The 17,205-nt window shown below is 47.5% G+C and overlaps 1 protein-coding gene across 4 annotated transcripts in view; it reads left to right on the top strand.

Annotated features, from left to right (window-relative positions):
* Nucleotides 1–17,205, top strand: part of LOC126548278 (nephrin-like) — a 727,088-nt gene that overhangs the window by 590,763 nt on the left and 119,120 nt on the right. For all 4 annotated transcript variants that reach the window (XM_055063648.2, XM_055063647.2, XM_055063646.2 and 1 more), the window contains exon 9: nucleotides 9,225–9,344. In XM_055063648.2, the coding sequence (XP_054919623.2) occupies nucleotides 9,225–9,344 (120 nt within the window). The remainder of the gene's footprint in view (nucleotides 1–9,224; nucleotides 9,345–17,205) is intronic.

Below are 17,205 nucleotides of genomic sequence, written 5' to 3'. Positions count from 1 at the left end.
TTCCATCCCATAACGGCGTGCCTCATAACCGGATGGTAGTTTTGAGACGTCAAATCCCGAAAAGTATTTAGAATTATTGAACACGCCATCGTACGTCAAAATCTGAGCCGATCATAAGGATAGTAAAATGGAAACATTTGAGTCTCAAACTCCTCATACTCCCCTCACGCCAGGAGTGACGCGATGAAGGGCGGTGCCCAGTGCCTCCGCCCATATATCTCACCTCCTACTCGCTCAGGAAGACTGTGTTTCATCGACTTCATCTGGAGGTTGAATCGGTTTACTTCATCTTATTACACGTACGCTGCGTAGGTGGGATTGTCTTTCGGGCCTCGTCCCCACGAGCTGTAGCAGATGTTGCTCGACCGCCCGCAATAAGCAGTGCTATGGATCTTCGCGGTCCAAGCCACCCGAGGCACACGCCTTGCACGCCTGCAGTGCAGAGAAGGCTGTCAACGGGCAGTCTAAAACAAGTTTTATCTTCCGCCAGTTGCGTCATTGCGCGTTCGTTGGGGCCGTCTATCCTAACCATCCATGAAAACACGAGATCAGGTTTAATTTTCTATTTTGCCTCTCTTTGATTAGTGTTAACATCTTAGCTATTTTATCGCTATTGGGGGCGAGGAGTTACGGAGTCGCCATCTGTCGGAAGCGCCTCCCTTGCGTACTATGAGGGATCACACGGCGCGCTCCTGATAGGTTTCGCTTACGACGCTCAATAAAAACACCACGCGGCAGCCCTCCTGGACATTTATGTAGGTACTCTCAAAACGAGGGAAGTTTTTGACTGTCGATATAATAATTTTGGGAAAACTGAAAGCACAGAATCGTTTACAGACGCTATCTCTTTACCGAATACGTACAGTGAACTCCACTGCACGCGGTCGCAGCGATAGAGTCTCCCGAACCGGCTTCTTGCGTGAAAGGTAGGCAAACTCTGAGAATAAATAATGTTAAATATGTTCTTATAGTGGGTTGTTTGTATAACCTAATGGAGCATAACAGAATCAAGCTACAATGCAGCGATCACAAAGGGTTTGCAGCGACCGACTGCGTATGTGCATGCATGTCCGCGCACAGTGTTTTGTTTTAGCTGTGAGGCGCTTTCGCACCGCACCGTGAGCTTTAGGCCACAGCATATGAGCATTTGACACCACACTAGCAACCATTGTTGCGTGGACGCTATCAGAACCGTTCAAAAATAATGTCGTTATAGAGACATCGACACCTACGGCGACTGTGATGTGCCGTCACGGTGATTCAATCTTTTTTGTCTTCGAAATGCTTGGACATTTCAATATTATTTCTCAAGTTTCGTCGCAGTGTATGTTTATCGGTCTTTTCAGCGTGCGATTTCCTTCTGCTTCGTTTTCGTAATCCAGTGCACTAATTCATAACACAAACATGTCGATAAGCCATGCCTCTTTTTTAATGTGCGTCTTACCGCCCCCTTTCCATTCCAGTGAACTTGCCAGTATCTAGCATCAACAAGTTCATAGACCAAACCGTCATGACATTAGCCGGGAAGCGGGCGCGCGTCTCAGTGCGCGTTTTCTGCTACTCACCGAACATCGCGCAGTCACGGCGCCGTAGCAGAAACCTTCCTCGCGTTTGTGCTTGCTGCATACCCGAGTTGTAGACGATGGCTGTCTGCCAGTTCTAAGCTTCTGCAGCCAAGCTTCGCGCAGCTTCTTGCCCTGCGGCTACGTGTGAATAAGGCTGACACCGGGCTCCTTTGCGTACGTCCGGCGCTGCGGCACCGAGCAGTAGCTATACCATGCTGCACGCCTCCAAAGGCAGCCACTACCTATTATAGTACTTTTAAATGTTGTCAAGCAGACACCAAAGGCGGTGAAGCTTCACCACCTAATCAGAACCGCGGCGCAAGTGGGACTTTAAACTTTCGTTTTCAGCTCGCTTCGGCGCTTCCGTAGCAGCCAACGCGGCCGCTGTGTCCACGTGATCCCTCATTTCACGTCACGCCGACGGTGGCGCCAGCTTTTCCAGTGGTGGAGCTCGCCCACAATATCTGGCGGCTTTTCTTGTCTGTTTAGCGAAGCATTCCACTTAGTGAGCGGGGACATTTTTTTACCGACGTGAATGAGTAACTATCGACATTTTAGCTACTTCAAAGCTGGGAAAGTTGCTTCAGTAATGTCCTTTTGAAAAGCAGTTCATTATGATTATTATTATAAGCGCCCGAAGCTCGCTGTACGATGCTAGGCTCCGTGAACATGATGAAGCAGAGGTTGTGTTCATATTGTTAGTTTTCACATCATGATTGTGCTTCACAGCACAGATGTGATGACATTATGCTTCAAAATTAATATTTCTTTTTTATTCTTTACAAAATCAATTTGAGTCGGTTCAAACAATTTTGACATTATCACTACGAGTTGGACATTATCACTAAATGCATTAGATTTTTGGACATTCACAAGTGTAGCAGTAAATTAATTTACAGAAGCCAATTGCATTAAATTTCATATAAAGGTTTAGAACACCTCGTCACTCGAAGAACAGTTCGTACGCTACTGGCCATACGAGGAGCGCCAGGAAGAGTGGACGCGAGTGAGGTCGAAAGCCAGTATATCTTCGTTGTCTCAGGACGATACTCTGGAATCATGTAGATATAACGAAATATCTTTCTCGGTGCTCATTTGAAGCACATTCATGGTATAACTTCTTCCCAACAATCTATGGAAAACACGGGGAAGGTGGGACATGGAAATTCAAGACGATGAGCAAAACGAGAACAAGGTAAAAGCGGGAGCCAACATTTCGACAAGTGGACTTGTCTTTTTCGAGGTGATCTAGAAACACACGATCTATTGTTTATTATTTGCTACCGATAAAACAATGTGAGCCCCTCCGGTTCCAACAGCCAATGTATCAATGTGAAGTTTCAAGGACCTGGCGCTCGGGGTTGCCTGCATTATGTTTTCCCTTTTAAGCTTGATTCGCACGACGAGAGGTATCACTGATTCAGTGTGCAGACGAGCCGTGCCTGAACTGCAACACGCCTGAGTTGAAACAATTCGCGCGACTAACAGTTCGTCTGCGGTGCCGCTGTGAATCAGCGGCACCAAGCTACGTCATGCACGTCCCTGCATTTCTCTCTGTCGCGTGAGTCCAGCTTTAGGCACTTGTTAGCCGTGGCCTGCACTGCTTTCTGTTTTTTTATCTTCATTGAAAAAGAAAGGAAAAGAAAAAGAAATATGATAACAGAACCAAACACCTCAAAGGACCTGCCTAAGAAAACCGCAAATAGATTCGGACATGCTATCAGTGCCAACAACACACTCAAGTAACGCAGCCTCATTCTTCACACCTTCCGAAAAAAAAAGATCGCCTACTTTGTTGAAAAAGGATAGCTGTTTATGACTTGTCATACAAAACAGCGCGCCATTTCCAAATCTCCGTCCTTGACTCGCCTGTAGAGATTCATGTGACTCCTTGATTCCCATTTCGACGCCCACAAAAAGCGAAGACCCGGTGGAGCTTCTGCTCATTTAACCTCGAATTATGTAAGACTTGGAAGACATACCAGAGTTCCGGAAGGGAAAATAAAAATAAATTGCCGATCGTATTTCTGGCACATGACAGATACACAACAGATGGCCAACTTTCTATTTCTTCAGTTTCTCTGTTGTTTGTCTTGCTTGCTCTTTCCAATACTCATCGTTATTTTAGCAAAATAACTGAGCGCAACACAGTTATTTAACGGGGGTCGTCACCCGCGGGACGTTATCGAACGTGTCCAAGGTTAATGGCCGGGCGCTCTCCGTACCAGCACACCCGGCACTTTGACCAGTTCACAAGACTCTTAGTGACGTTGCCGGACATTTCGACTACTCCAGTAGTTGCTGCAGCACTTTTTTTCATCTATGCAGCAGTCTGCTGCATTACTATCATTTGCCGAAATCTTAACCTCTACTACGTGAAACCTGAAGAGAATACCACTCTCTTCAATGGTCACCGGACACATGAATTCTAAACACGGTGCTGCCGCTAACATCAGCCAAGGTTTCAAAGTATACATGCAGAAGCACTAAGACAGCGCCATGATGTTTTTGGCTGTTGTATGGAGCAAGTCACACTATTTTCGGTATTCTGCTTTATTTTATACTTAGGAAACATTAGTTAACCACGTATGGTCTTCAGAGCAAAATATTCAATGAGAAATCTGTAGAGCATTCTAAACAACACATAATCGACCAGTTTCTTCCTACTTGTTACATAATATTTTTTTCTGCCCTATAGCAAGCCCACTAAATATGAAAGAAAAAAAATTATGCACATCCCGCGCACTGTGGGAATCGATGTAAGCGAAGCTTTCTATGCTGGTTGCTTTGATTGGCGATAATTAGCGGTGATGTTGACAGCGAAAGCTTCATTTCTTCAACATTTAGTGTAACACGACAGTGGGGAGTTGATCTTAAAGGCTACCTGTGGTGGCCTTTAAACCACTACTGTTTGTCTCCGTAGGGCACAGAACACACATGAAAAGGTGTTTACTTGAGGCGTTGTAGTGCGCCATATTTCATAACCTCTGAGAGGGTTGAGCATTGTCATTAACTCACATGGCACATCGCATCGTGGCAGAAGTGTTAAACTTGAATTGGATTATGGGGCTGTGCGTGCCAAAACCACAATCGGATTATGAGACACGCCTTAGTGGTGGAGTCCGGATTAATTTTGACACCGTGATGTTCTTTAACGTGTCTGCAAACCTAAGTACACATGCGTTTTTCATTTCGACCCTGTCGAAACGCGGCCGCCGCGGTCGGGATCAAACCCGCAACCTCTAGCAATGCCATAGCCGTAAAGCTACCGCGGCTGGTACAGAAGTGTTGATTTGACGGTCGACTCCTTCCGTAGTGCTGCCTGGACCCTGCGGTGGGCTTTAATTAATGCGGCTCCGCTTCTGCACGCCCTGCGTAATTTGTCCGCTTGACATATCTGCATGGTGTTTATTTTTCAGAAATAGGAGGAACGTACTGTACGGTACCTTGAACTTAAGCTTATTCAGTTTCCCCGCAAAGGCTGTCGTCTAGTAGTAGGGTGTTCTTGCTTGTCACATCACCTTACCCCCACCCCCCCTTGTATGGGAACTACCTCTTCTCCTTCCTTCTCTCTACAGTTCTATCTACGTCCCATCGGGACTCGCACATTAGTAGAAAGGGAAGCAGTGCAGTTTCTGCAATGCTTTTGAGGGCTGTCACGGATAACTACAGCTGTCAAGAGGCTAATGTGGCGACGCCCCGGAAGCTCCAGAAGGCATTGTGCACATTCGACCTCGTGGGGTCCAACCGAGCTTCCCGCGTCGCCTTTCCTCGCGGTGTGCCAAACAGCAGCAGCAACATCTATAGCCCGCTGTGCTGCCGCTTAAGAAGTGACAAGGCAGAGATGATGGCGTTGGCTCTGCGATTTACGTCAGTGATATGCTTTCCTCGCATTGGTTCATAAGACCAACGGACAGGTCAGGAAGCAGACAAGGCTCAATGCACAGTTCGTTCGAATGTTCCAGACTTGAAAGCACGGCAATCGCGGTGAGCAAGGGGGCATGTATTGCGCTTTTTTTCATCCGCCCGTCGCATGTACGCTGAAAACTCCTCCGGTGCTACCCCATGCGCATGCGCGAAAAAAAGAAAGAGAGGCACATGATTGGCTGCGCCAGTAGTGACGTCGTTGCTCTCCGTCGCAGTTCCTCCCCGGTTCCGAAATGGCTAGACCACGCGTCATACGTACTCCTGAGGAGCAGGCAGCTTACGATCAGCAACGCCGCGAGGAGAACCGAGAAAGAGCTCGTCTACGCCCTGCCGATGCTGCAGCCCGGGCACAAGGACAGACTCGTGAAGCCAAGCGCAAGCAGCAACTGTGTACCGAGGATCCGGTAGCCTACCAACCTGTCGTTTAATTAACCGCCGGAATTAAGCCTATGATAAACACCGGGGCCGCACGTTTCAGCTTCGTTGGTTAACCATCTGTATGGAATACTTGGGCGCTGATTTTTTTATTATTCATGGGCTTTCTTTAGGACGCTTAAAAATGATTACGTAACAAGTAAGTAGTTAGAGACTGCTGACTTAGATGTTTCCTACAACGCTCCAGAACTTTCACATGAAAAGATTAGCGTAAACATTATATTTGCAAAATTAGATAATTAATCATGGCTAATTATGCAACTAAGTAGAACACCAAGAATAGTGACTTGCTCTATACAATAGCCAACAAGACGCCTTTAGTCCGGTGCTCCTAGTCACGTCACAGCTTCGGCGTATCTTTAAACGTTGTCTAAAGTTAGCTGGGACACACTGCATATATGCAGGAAATAAAAAAATTCTGCAGAGACACTTAAGGGACTGCTTACGTACGGGAATGCGAAAGAATTATAGTCCCTTCGGTGAAATGTTTTCGATTGATGTTTTCGACATGCATTAAAGTTCTTTCAACTGATTCTGTGTGTGTGTATGTTTTCGTGTACGTTTGCCACAGATCGGCTCGTTTTATACACATATTACCTGGCGACGAGAGTCCATCGCAGCATGCACAGCACCAATAAAATCCGAAGAGCAAGTGACGCGTGAGAAAGTGTGCTCATTTTATACACTCAGGACGTGGTGCCACCTCCCCCCCATTGGCTGCGCGATCACGTGCCCAATGAAGCGCGCACGACGCCACACCTTTCGTCAACCAGATGGCTGCCACCTGACGTATGCAATGACGCACGCACTAGGCACACCTATTGCGAGCCAGAATCATGAAGCCACCGTGGCGTCGAGGAAGCATGCACGTCTCTACCGGAGGCCCGGGTCTGATTCCCACCCAGACCGAAATATGCCAAATTTTCTTTAAAAAGCCATTACTTTACTTTGCTTACAGGAACCTCCCTGAGAAATTTGACGTCAATCCGAGCATATTTAATATAGAGGAAGGAAAAATATAATAATGATGATGATGATGATAGCAACTTTATTGTACCGCCGGATTAAGAGGCCCCTACTCCCCGTCCCCGGCACACAGGCCTTGGGGGCGGGGGCCGGAACCTCCGCGATTAGAAGCAATCAAAGAGGTCTTGATTCTTCGCGGCTTCTTCCGCCATGCAGGCGGATGGCGTGTTGCTGTGGAGTAGGGTCCTCGCTCTGCAGCAAGGCTTCCCAGGCCTCTCTACAACTAATGTTTGCTTTAGCCCCTAGTGAGCTAGCGCATTCCCAGATTATGTGATCGAGGGTCCCTCTCGCCCCACAGTGTTTGCACTTATCGTTTTCTCTATCATGCATGACATGGTATGCCCTGACCGGGTTTACGAAGTTCCCTGCTTGCAGGCGTCGCCATGCGACTGCCTCTCTATTGTTTAGACTTTTATCCGGTGGCGGCACCAGTCTCCTGGGTAGCCGATAATTTGCGACAATGGCCGTATAATTTTGCAGACGCTCGTCCACGTTCCGGCAGTCGGGCGGTTCCACAGCAACCCGGAAGTAGAGAGCTCGGGCTAACTCGTGGGCCGCCTCGTTGCCAGGAACGGACGTGTGCGTGAGGGTCCAAATTAGGCTAATTTTTCTATTCAGCCGTCTACTGGCCAGAACCCTTGCCGCTTCCGGCGAAATCCTACCCTTTTCAAAATACGATTTCATAATTAGCGAATTAGCGATAGCAAAACATCCATCTGGAATTAAGGAAAAATATAGGAGGGAGCGTTACGTCATGCAACCAGCCTTGGCAAGCGAACGCTCCGTAAAGCCACAGTGGTGGCCCAACACGTGACCTCTTGCTTCGAGATCACGGAGAAAGAATCGTAGCTATGCCAGTAGTTTTTATTCGGTGCGTGCTTGTTCAGCTGCCCTGCTATGGCTCTGTCTGCAGAGCGGGAAGTCTGAAACCAACCGCGTACTTTGGCTTACGATCAGCTGTTGGGCCACCACTGGCCCAGCAGATTTCAGCTTCATTCGCATTGCATTTTACTCTCCTCTCTTTGTTCCTCCCTCCACGATTTTTAAAGTGCTTTTTACTCTTTGCGCCGTCGGCCATCTCTGGTACCATCACTCGGTCACGCCGCCGCCTACGGCGCCGGATTTTCACGTTATAGGGAATATAATGCTGTCGCGTTAAAAAGGGCGGAGGGCTAAAGGGCCAACCCTGGGAGAGAGTTGAAAGAGAAGGAGGAGGTAGACGGAAACGCGCGACCGTTTCGTTCGATTTCAGGTCTGGTAGGATGTCTCTTTTACGACGCTTCGTAAGCTTGACGAAGGTCAGCCCGCGCGCACTAACAAACCACATCAGCACATTTCCTGGCTCAAACTGCGCTCAAGACTGAACGGCAACGACGAGAAAACGTGGTAACGTACAGTCGGTGTCAAAAGTTTATGGGGTGCCGGTTACGCTGTGTAGTAGAAATAAATTTGCGCTCGTATTCTGCAAAACAGTGAAGCGCTGCGTTGGTCACAGGTACAGGTTGTAAGCCTGTAACGGAAGCTGCGTGCACGCCGAATGCGGAAATATTCTTCGTGAATCCCATGCCCGGAGAACTTTTGACCTCGCTAGTGCCTTATATAGAGGTGCCTAAGAATCCAGTTTGAAAATAAATAACAGGGCAATATGATGACTGACAGCGCTGTGTGTGTGTGTGTGTGCAAATTATTCTGAAGGAGTGGAGTATGTTACGTGCATAACGATAAGCTTATAAAATATTGGTTGTTGCTGTGTGTGCACAGTGGTACATAACGCATTAGTTTGATAGCCCGTTCTTGCGAATAACGTTTGGTTATCTTGTTCCTGGTGATTCTCAAATGTATTGCCCATTGATTATCAGGAAAACAAACTCATTAGAAGCAACATATTTTACACACGCTGCCACGAGATCTAAAGCCAAATGCATTTCTTTTCCAGCTAATATGTTTCCGCAGTGTGGGACACTGTGGCACGAAAAACTAATCGTAGGATGAACTGAGCGGTACTAAAGAAATGGGGCGTTGATATCACAGATAAATATGGAGTGGTATCTACCGACATACTGTAAAGAGTAGCAAAATTGGTGTTGGTGATTAATTATAGCATGTTTTATGGGTATTTTGTGAGCACTTGTGGGCATTTCTTGGAGCGGGAAGTGCATACTTGTATGTAGCCTATCTGCATTTTACAACTTTTTCCTGATTCCGCTTACTTTTGTTAAAGGGGCAGGCACATGCAATTTTCATTTTCTGGGATTTTGACTTATCTTGCAGGCAACACGTGGCTGTCACGTAAATGGTACAACTGCAGCGTATGGAATGCTACGTCATCCGCGGTACAGGTGGTCTGCCAGAGGGGTCCCGTTCCTTCTGGTGCTGACTCCGGGGCGCTGGGTAAGTGCAGGAGTAGCATGGTGCGCTTCCTCGTTTTATTCAAATGCCTACTTTTGTTTAGCTTTTAGAGTACACGCGCGACCCCATTCGACCCAATTCTGGTTGCCTCTTACGAGCCAGGGCTATCGCACAAGATTGGTGTAGTCAGCTTATGGTTTTTAAAGAACTGTTTGAGTTTTGAGCACAATCTGTTTGAGTTTCTTTTTAACTATTCACGGGTTGGCCGACTAATGATGCTATGAAGCCTCCAGTTCTCTGGCGCGTTAAGCATATATACACATATATCAAACTTGAATGCACCAGCTCAAAACGCACGCATGTCTTCGGAGACGAGGTCACGAGGCGCAATCAGAAGCTGTGATCGAGAGATATCATAGAAAAATTGATGAACGCAACGCATAGCCTATGCGCTCCGAGCCGTGACCTCATGACGAAAGTCAAGACACCTACATTTCAGTGGCAGATCATCAACGAGGACCGTGTCGTTCGATGAGTGGAGGAAATAATCTATTTTGTAGAATAGAAGTCCTTTGTTACGCTTCTCATTACCCCTCAACATGAAACGGGATCTGTACACAGTTGTATTGTCTGCATATCAAGGTTCCTTATAAGACCCGCTTTTCTATCGTCCACGCAAGAGGACCCCGTCCGAGTGCCTACACTGTGATATCCCGAGCGCTTTTTTCAGCGCTCATCCTCATCCAATGCTCACAATTAGACCAGCATCGAGACAAATCGTGGTGGCGCAGACGTCTTAGATAGGTTACTCTTATGGATAAAGAAAATGCTTGGATCTTGGTCTTCCTGTCCCTATAAACAAAGACAAACTAAGACAGCCTGATGCAATGCTCTTGCGGACAGTGTCCTGTTACAACCTTGTCAAAAGTGAAGTACAATTTGTGGGACGTAACTTTTTAAATCCCACCGTAACATCTTGTCGATTTTATTGTTTGAGTGATATTTTGTTTACTCTGATGTCACGTTATTTTATTGTCTCAATTTAATGCGATGATGACGTTTCCGCATCAGTTAGTTTATAGTTGTTACGCTGGAAATAGCCGCGAAATGACGGGAAGTCATGAAGTCAAATGACGGCACACCATTTCGTCTTTTTTTTCACTATAACAACATTATTCAGGATATAGAGTATGCATATGCAGTATTCTATCGTGTTCTTAGTATACGGTGAGGGTTTTTTTAGTTTGCAGCAGACGTTGACTATGTTTAGTTATCTATCTAAATCTATATCTTTTTTTACCGCTTTGTTGTAGCTACAATTTTGTATAATGGATTCTTCAGTATCCAAACATTCACTTCGTCGCAATCAACAAAAAATGCGGGCGACGCTTAGCTTTATTACATTAAAGGGCTTGCACCAGTCATACGGGATGCTGGCTTCAATTAGGCGTTGTAAACACCTTTTATGTTAGAGCGTTTGTGTTAGTGAATGCATTAGTGTGAAGTATGTGCTTTGTTTTTGTTCTTATCTTACCAGTTTTCTTTCATCCCTCAGCACCTCATCTGGAGTAGTATGCCAGGTCTGACATTTGGCTAACCTCTCCCGATATATCATTTAACTTTCCCTCCCTCTCGCTTTGTGCGTTGTTCCCAAACTACAGTTTTGAAAGTATTCCCTGCCTTTGCTCGAAGCGTCATAACTCGGAGCGTGCAAGCCTTCATGCTATCTTGGAGGAGGCGGCTTGAGTTTACCGTGAGTTCAGCAGGCATATTCGTGGGCACAGAACTAAACCTCTTATAACCTGAAGACGAGTGATCTGGGTTGTTGAGCCCCGCCTCTTCGGTTCATTTGTGTTGACCATTAGGCCCCGAGGTGGTCCCAGGGCTCCTTATCCTCCGTCGCCAGCACCTGTCTTGAGAGCACTCTAACAAGGCTGCAGCACTGACGTTGTTTCGATGTGGTCTGTAGAAGCTCATTGCTGCAGGGGTTGGCGAATATTCGCAGTTTATAATATGAATCGAATATTAGATACTAACTAGTCATATTCTTATACGAAAAAAAAAACTATTCGTTATTTTTGAATAGTTGAAACTAACCAAATACTTGGTGACAAATGACTATTAATGGCTGCAAAACGAGTCCAGTCCGAAAGACTAGGGCACACACACAAAAAATTTACAACCCTTCCACTCTGTGAAGATGGAATGGCAGCGAAAGCTGACGACAGTCAAAGCTCTCAAACAAAAAGTAAAGTGCTTTCGCTGCCATTCCATCTTCACAGAGTGGAATGGTTTCCCGGCCTCGCGATGTTGTTTTCGTTCAGCATCGCGACAATTTTCTTCGTCGGTGGTCGTTACGCGCCGGTACCGTTTACATTCTCGTTGCTGTTTCCTCCGGCGCTCCTCGTACACATGTCGTTCTTCGGGTGTACGAACTATACGTGTAGGCCCCATCGATAACACAGCTGTTCTTAGCGCCGATGCCTCTCCTAATTATATACTGCGATAACCTTGACGTAAAACTATTGTTCACGGCGAGCGTTATAATCTGTTCCGCATTTTGACATCTGCGCCGCCGCACTGTATCCGTATGGGTTTGTCAGAAATCGCTGTCCGTTTCTGACGCCGGACGCCGGTCCACAGCGCCACAAGAAGTACTGGCCCGCCAAAAAGATTCATCCCGACCTTATATGGTTCGGTCAGGGCCGGGCACCCTTCCCAGGACCTTCGCCCATACTGAGTGCAGCCCAACATGTCGACCTACCGAGCAACCCAGGACCGGGTCGCTAGCCTGAGCTATACGCCCTGTCCCCATTTACGTTGGGTCATCGCCGGACCGAAGTCCTACCATTGAGCGTGACGGCCCACCCTACTACTGTCACCTCGCTGGTAGTGTTCTGGGCAACCCATGTATTCGAGTTGGCGGGGGCGATAACTTCCCGAATGCCCCGCGTGAAAGGCACCTCTGCCGGGCGCCGTAGCGTCCTCGAGCTTGGTGATGCCCTTGTACACCAGACCTCTTGCTGGGGAGCCATCTCTCCCCTTATATTTATAACGGATGGGTTGACCGCCAACCCTTTCCCCTGAGGACCTACCGCATCATTGACAGGAAGCCAGAGTCCTGACAACAAGAAACTCCCGATAGTCACCTTACGGTATTACTCCCGAACACAAAGGCTTGGTTTCGCTTTCTTGCCCTCTTAGGCACTTTACAGTCTTGCCCGGGGCGCCCACGTAAAGGAGGGGTGGGGGGCTGCGAGGTTCGACACAGGCAGCGCTTCCTTGATCTTAATCACCGGCTTGGATTAAACGAGAGCGCCACCTCTCGCAGCGAAGTCACCTGTCACTTGTGTGAATCTCCTGCACCTCGGTGAGGCACACACATGCAACCCTTCTCGATTTCACTCACGTAACGACGTGCACGGCCTCCTAGAAGCTGGATTACAGAGGGTCGCCACACCCTCCGGCGTCAGCTGCCAAGACGCAAGTGTTCCTCCAGACTAGGCCACACGGTTTATGCACACACCGTGATGCCCCATCCATTTGGACGGGTGGAGATCCACCTGTGACTGGACCAACCACCCGAGCTGCGCTTGGATTACAGGACGACGCTGGACGTCCCACCCGTAGCATGGAACTACCAGCCACAGCGCCACCTGAAGAGGTGAATTAAGGTTTATAGTTTTTAATCCCCACTTAGACAACGGCGCTGGCAATAATCCAGGTGGTATTAGTATCGAAGAGAGTTGAACTGCACAATATTAACGCGATAGCGTTAAGGGAGCCCTGTCGCAGAAATTCCAGCGTCGATTTCTGGCGCGCGGCATTCAGCGTCGGACGTCGCTTCGGCAAAAAGAATCTCGAACCACGCATACTGTTGGATCTGGAGGACAATCCCAATTGCTGTCCCCAGATTTTGGACCTTGCCGTTGGGTGCTGGAGTTGGCCGAGGTTGAGGAGAACTTTGAGAGGAAAACTGGAGGTTTATTTACAATATTTACAGTGAGAGTAGAAAGAAATTAACAGTCATAAAGTCATTACGGGCCGGCAGCAACTCGGACGCTGCGGCCCGTGGCAAGAAGCTCGAAAGAGATGAATGAAGGAATGCTCTCTTGCTGCTCCCGGTTTCTGGCTTTTAACGCCTTCGGTGTCTCGAAGTCACGTCACGTTCGGCCAATCGGCGAGCCCACTCAGGTTTCGTCATTTTCGGCTAATCGGTGAGCCCGCTCAGGTGTCGTCATTTTCGGCCAATGGTAGGCGTCCGTGCGAGTGTACGTAACATTCGGTCAGAGGGTCACTCCTTGGGCTCCAATTATCCGAGGGATTATTTGTCTGTGGTATTGCCTTCCCGATCTGCAACTGCCTTCACAAAGGCGGATGGGGGGATTGCTGCCAGGGCTTCACGGTGCATTACAGCCGTCTTGCCTCGGGACCCACGTTACCTGGAACAGTGCCAGCCTCTCGCTACACTTTCGGGAAGAGTCAAGCAGTGAATAGCTCCAGATGTGGCGCACGAGGGGGGGAGGGACGCCAACTTGTTTGCACGTGCCGCGCCTCGAGAACGTGCTAGATGTGCTTCTGCGCTCCTTAATTAGCTGACAAGGAAATTTATTCATCCGTAGGCACGCTTACAACTGTGGTATGAACGAAAAGTACAATATAAGGTACAGCACATGTAATACATCATACTTGATGTAAACAAAACAGATTAGCAAACGAAATAATAAATGGTGTCTGCTTGATACTGGTTTTGCCTCACACAACACCAACAACAAAACTCATTACAGCGTCCACGCAAAAAGCATTATTGTCAGCCTCGAATTTAAGAAAGGTACCCGGGGCACATACAGATACAGTCTGAACTCGGGCAACAGAATTGAGCATTATTCTGGCTGTAGAAAGACTTTGCCTCGGGAGACGGTTATGTACCGCGTAGACCAGCGGCGAAGAAACTCGGCTTCACCGAGTTTGAACAACTGTTCTTCAAGATGGCCCCATACTATCACCCGTAGTTTTCGCATTCTGGGGTACATTGCTCTATTTGACTGCCGAGATCGTTCTGCGATGTTGCGGACGCACCACAAAACGTAGCTAGCGCTGTAGTAGACAAGACTCGCAAACCGATCTCGGCGCTGCGGTGGCCGCACGATGGATATTCCGAACATTCTTGCAACTAGCTTCCAGAAGGTGCGTGCTACAACGCACTCCTTTACTACATGCGCGTTGGTCTCTGTTTGTGCGCATATATGCATTTATCATTCGCTACCATATGCCAGCGTTCAAGCCTGTCTTTTGTAGGTAGAATGCCCCACTGATATTGCCAATGAAAATCCTTCACTTGAGAGGGCAAATCAGGTGAAAGCACGGCTGTCCATGTTTGTGTAGTAGCTGTCCGTGGAGGTGACGATGTGGTCGATGTGGTCTGGTGAACTCGAAGAAGGCTCAGATCTAACAATACCCAACCACGCAGATCCTCCACGTGGCGCAAGGAAGTTACTAAAATAATTGAATTTCTCAAGGTAAAATACGCAGAAAAATCGTAAAGTACGGCTTACACACAACCTACAGATATGATAGCGTCGGACTGTAATTTGAATATACGAGAAAACATAATTGTGTTACGCGGAAAGGAGATATCGTTTTCCAGCTACCGCTCGAGGTCTGTCAGTAGGAACGGCACGGTTCCTTCGGTACCTTCGGTTCCCCTCGGTTCCTTGCACACCATCAAAAAAGAACGACAAAGCTCGCCTTCGTGCATAGCGTTCGCCGCCGGTGTTTCCCGTTAAACATTAAGGTTACATAAGCTGCAGTTACCGGTAATTGTGTGAAGTATTCAGGAATCATTGAATGCTATCGCGTACCATTCTTAATGGTGAAGCTTAAGCGCCCTCAAAATTTTTCAAACAGAGATTCGCTGGCAAGATTCGCGTAATGTGAAAACGTGGACATAAGTATCTGTGAATGCAGGTACGAAGGTATGTGCTGACACATTTCTGAGGGGGGCTGTGTAGCTTTACTTTCAGTGCGGCTTGAAAAAAAAATGTAATTCCACTAGGGAACACACAAAATAAATTTTATAGCTCGCGCACGGCTGTCATGAAGTACAAAGTAAACCCCTGTGTCTAACAAATTCAAGCATTATACATCAGAATAGGAAGTCAGTAGAACACTATACGATAGACATTCCGAAAGTAAGCTTTATCATTTATTTTCACACGGAAACTTTATAGCCAAAAAGATACACCATGGCATCATGAATTATACAACTTGCTGTTTTTTTCCACATATTCGCCACTGACATTGAAACAGTTGTCGTAGCCTGCAATCAGTTTGAAGAAACCACTCTGGTAAAACCCATTGCCCTGCGATGCAAGGAATTGTCGCACAGCCTGCTCCACCTCAGCCTTGTTTTTGAAGTAGCGTCCCGAGAGTGACACTTTCAATGCAGGCAACAGGTGCTCATTCATACCGGATAACAGCACGCACTTCCACTCCAGACGACGCTGTCAGCACAAGTCTATCTGCCATTGTGATTTGTACTCGAATAACCTCGGGCACCGCCGGTCTGCTGCTACTCTCTCTACTTCGGCGCTCTGCGCATGCGTCGTTCGTCCTCCGTTGGCGGTCTTTCCGTCGTTAAACCAGCAACTAGCGTGGATTCTTATGGCGACAGTTTCACCTGCTGTACCATCTTACTTACTTTTGGAAGGTCCCTCGTATATACCATTACAGACTGGCACGAACTCTTTCCCAACCATCACTGTGATCTGTTCAAAAATAATAAATTATGGACGTAGCACTACCACAAGCGCCTGTTATGTATTTCGAGTCCAGTTTTTTTTCTCTCACCACAGCTGGAAAATACGCCAAAAGAAGAGAGATTGGCGCTGGAATGACGTATGGCAGCCATGACAACACCATGCTCCAGGAACCGGCACTGCCTAAAAACACAGCCTTCGGGATTGCCTACATATCTTTGTTGTAGCAGTAATGATCTTTGGGTTTTCATAAACCAGCGTTCCCTAATTTTGTGTCTTGACATGGTCCTCAGGACTCGGAAGTCCTAAAGACAGATATAGCGCACATATAGCCATGGGGCCAACTCGCAATTTTCGATGCCAACCCGCATAAAAAGTAACCCGATTTGGCTAATAATAGCCCCATCTGGCAACTCTGGTTCGAATAAGCTTTTGATGTGAAAGGTGCATTGACATTTGCAAAGTCGTGCTTTTGATTTTCAATTCCGGAACCTTGTGCATTTAATGTTCTTATAAACATTTGACGCCAAAGGTGCATTCACATTTCTAAAGTTGTAAATCGGACCATACCACGCGACAGGCCAAATCAACACACTATCAGACAAGTTGACAAAGCACGCAGCAAGGTCCGATGGAACGAAGAGTTGTGGTGGTTGATTTGTGGCGTCATGTCACAGAAAGGAATATCAACATTTCATTTTTCATCTGCGCCAAAGCATCCATATCGAGAAAATAAAGCCAGCAAAGTTAACTACGTGCTTATGTATTTTTTCTACTTTGACTTTTATTCGCGAGGACCACATTCAGCCTCTCCAATTTTCTTGTGTTCGCTACCCGCGGGCTGCCAGAACCAGCCAGAACGCATGCGTTTTTCTCCTGTTGCCCCGACCGCCGCGTGGCGCGCTTTGGCCCTGGCCGAGTGGATTTTGGCCTCAGAGTTTTGGACGCTCTCTGGCCAGCAGACGAGAAAAAGAAGCAATGATCGCTCGCGGCCATCACTGTGGGGACTCGAGGAATTGCAACGCCTTCGCTTGAGGGCATCACCGTCACTTCGATGTTATTGCAACTTCTCCCGAAACTATTCTGCCTCGCGGGTCTGGGATACCGAGCAGTATGAGTATGGTTCTCTGTGGCCCAAGCGTCTC

The sequence above is a fragment of the Dermacentor andersoni genome, chromosome 1, assembly GCF_023375885.2.
Source record: "Dermacentor andersoni chromosome 1, qqDerAnde1_hic_scaffold, whole genome shotgun sequence".
Lineage (NCBI taxonomy): Eukaryota > Metazoa > Arthropoda > Arachnida > Ixodida > Ixodidae > Dermacentor > Dermacentor andersoni.
The sequence above is the reverse complement of the archived record's forward strand: the minus strand, read 5'-3'. Positions and strand labels throughout refer to the sequence as shown.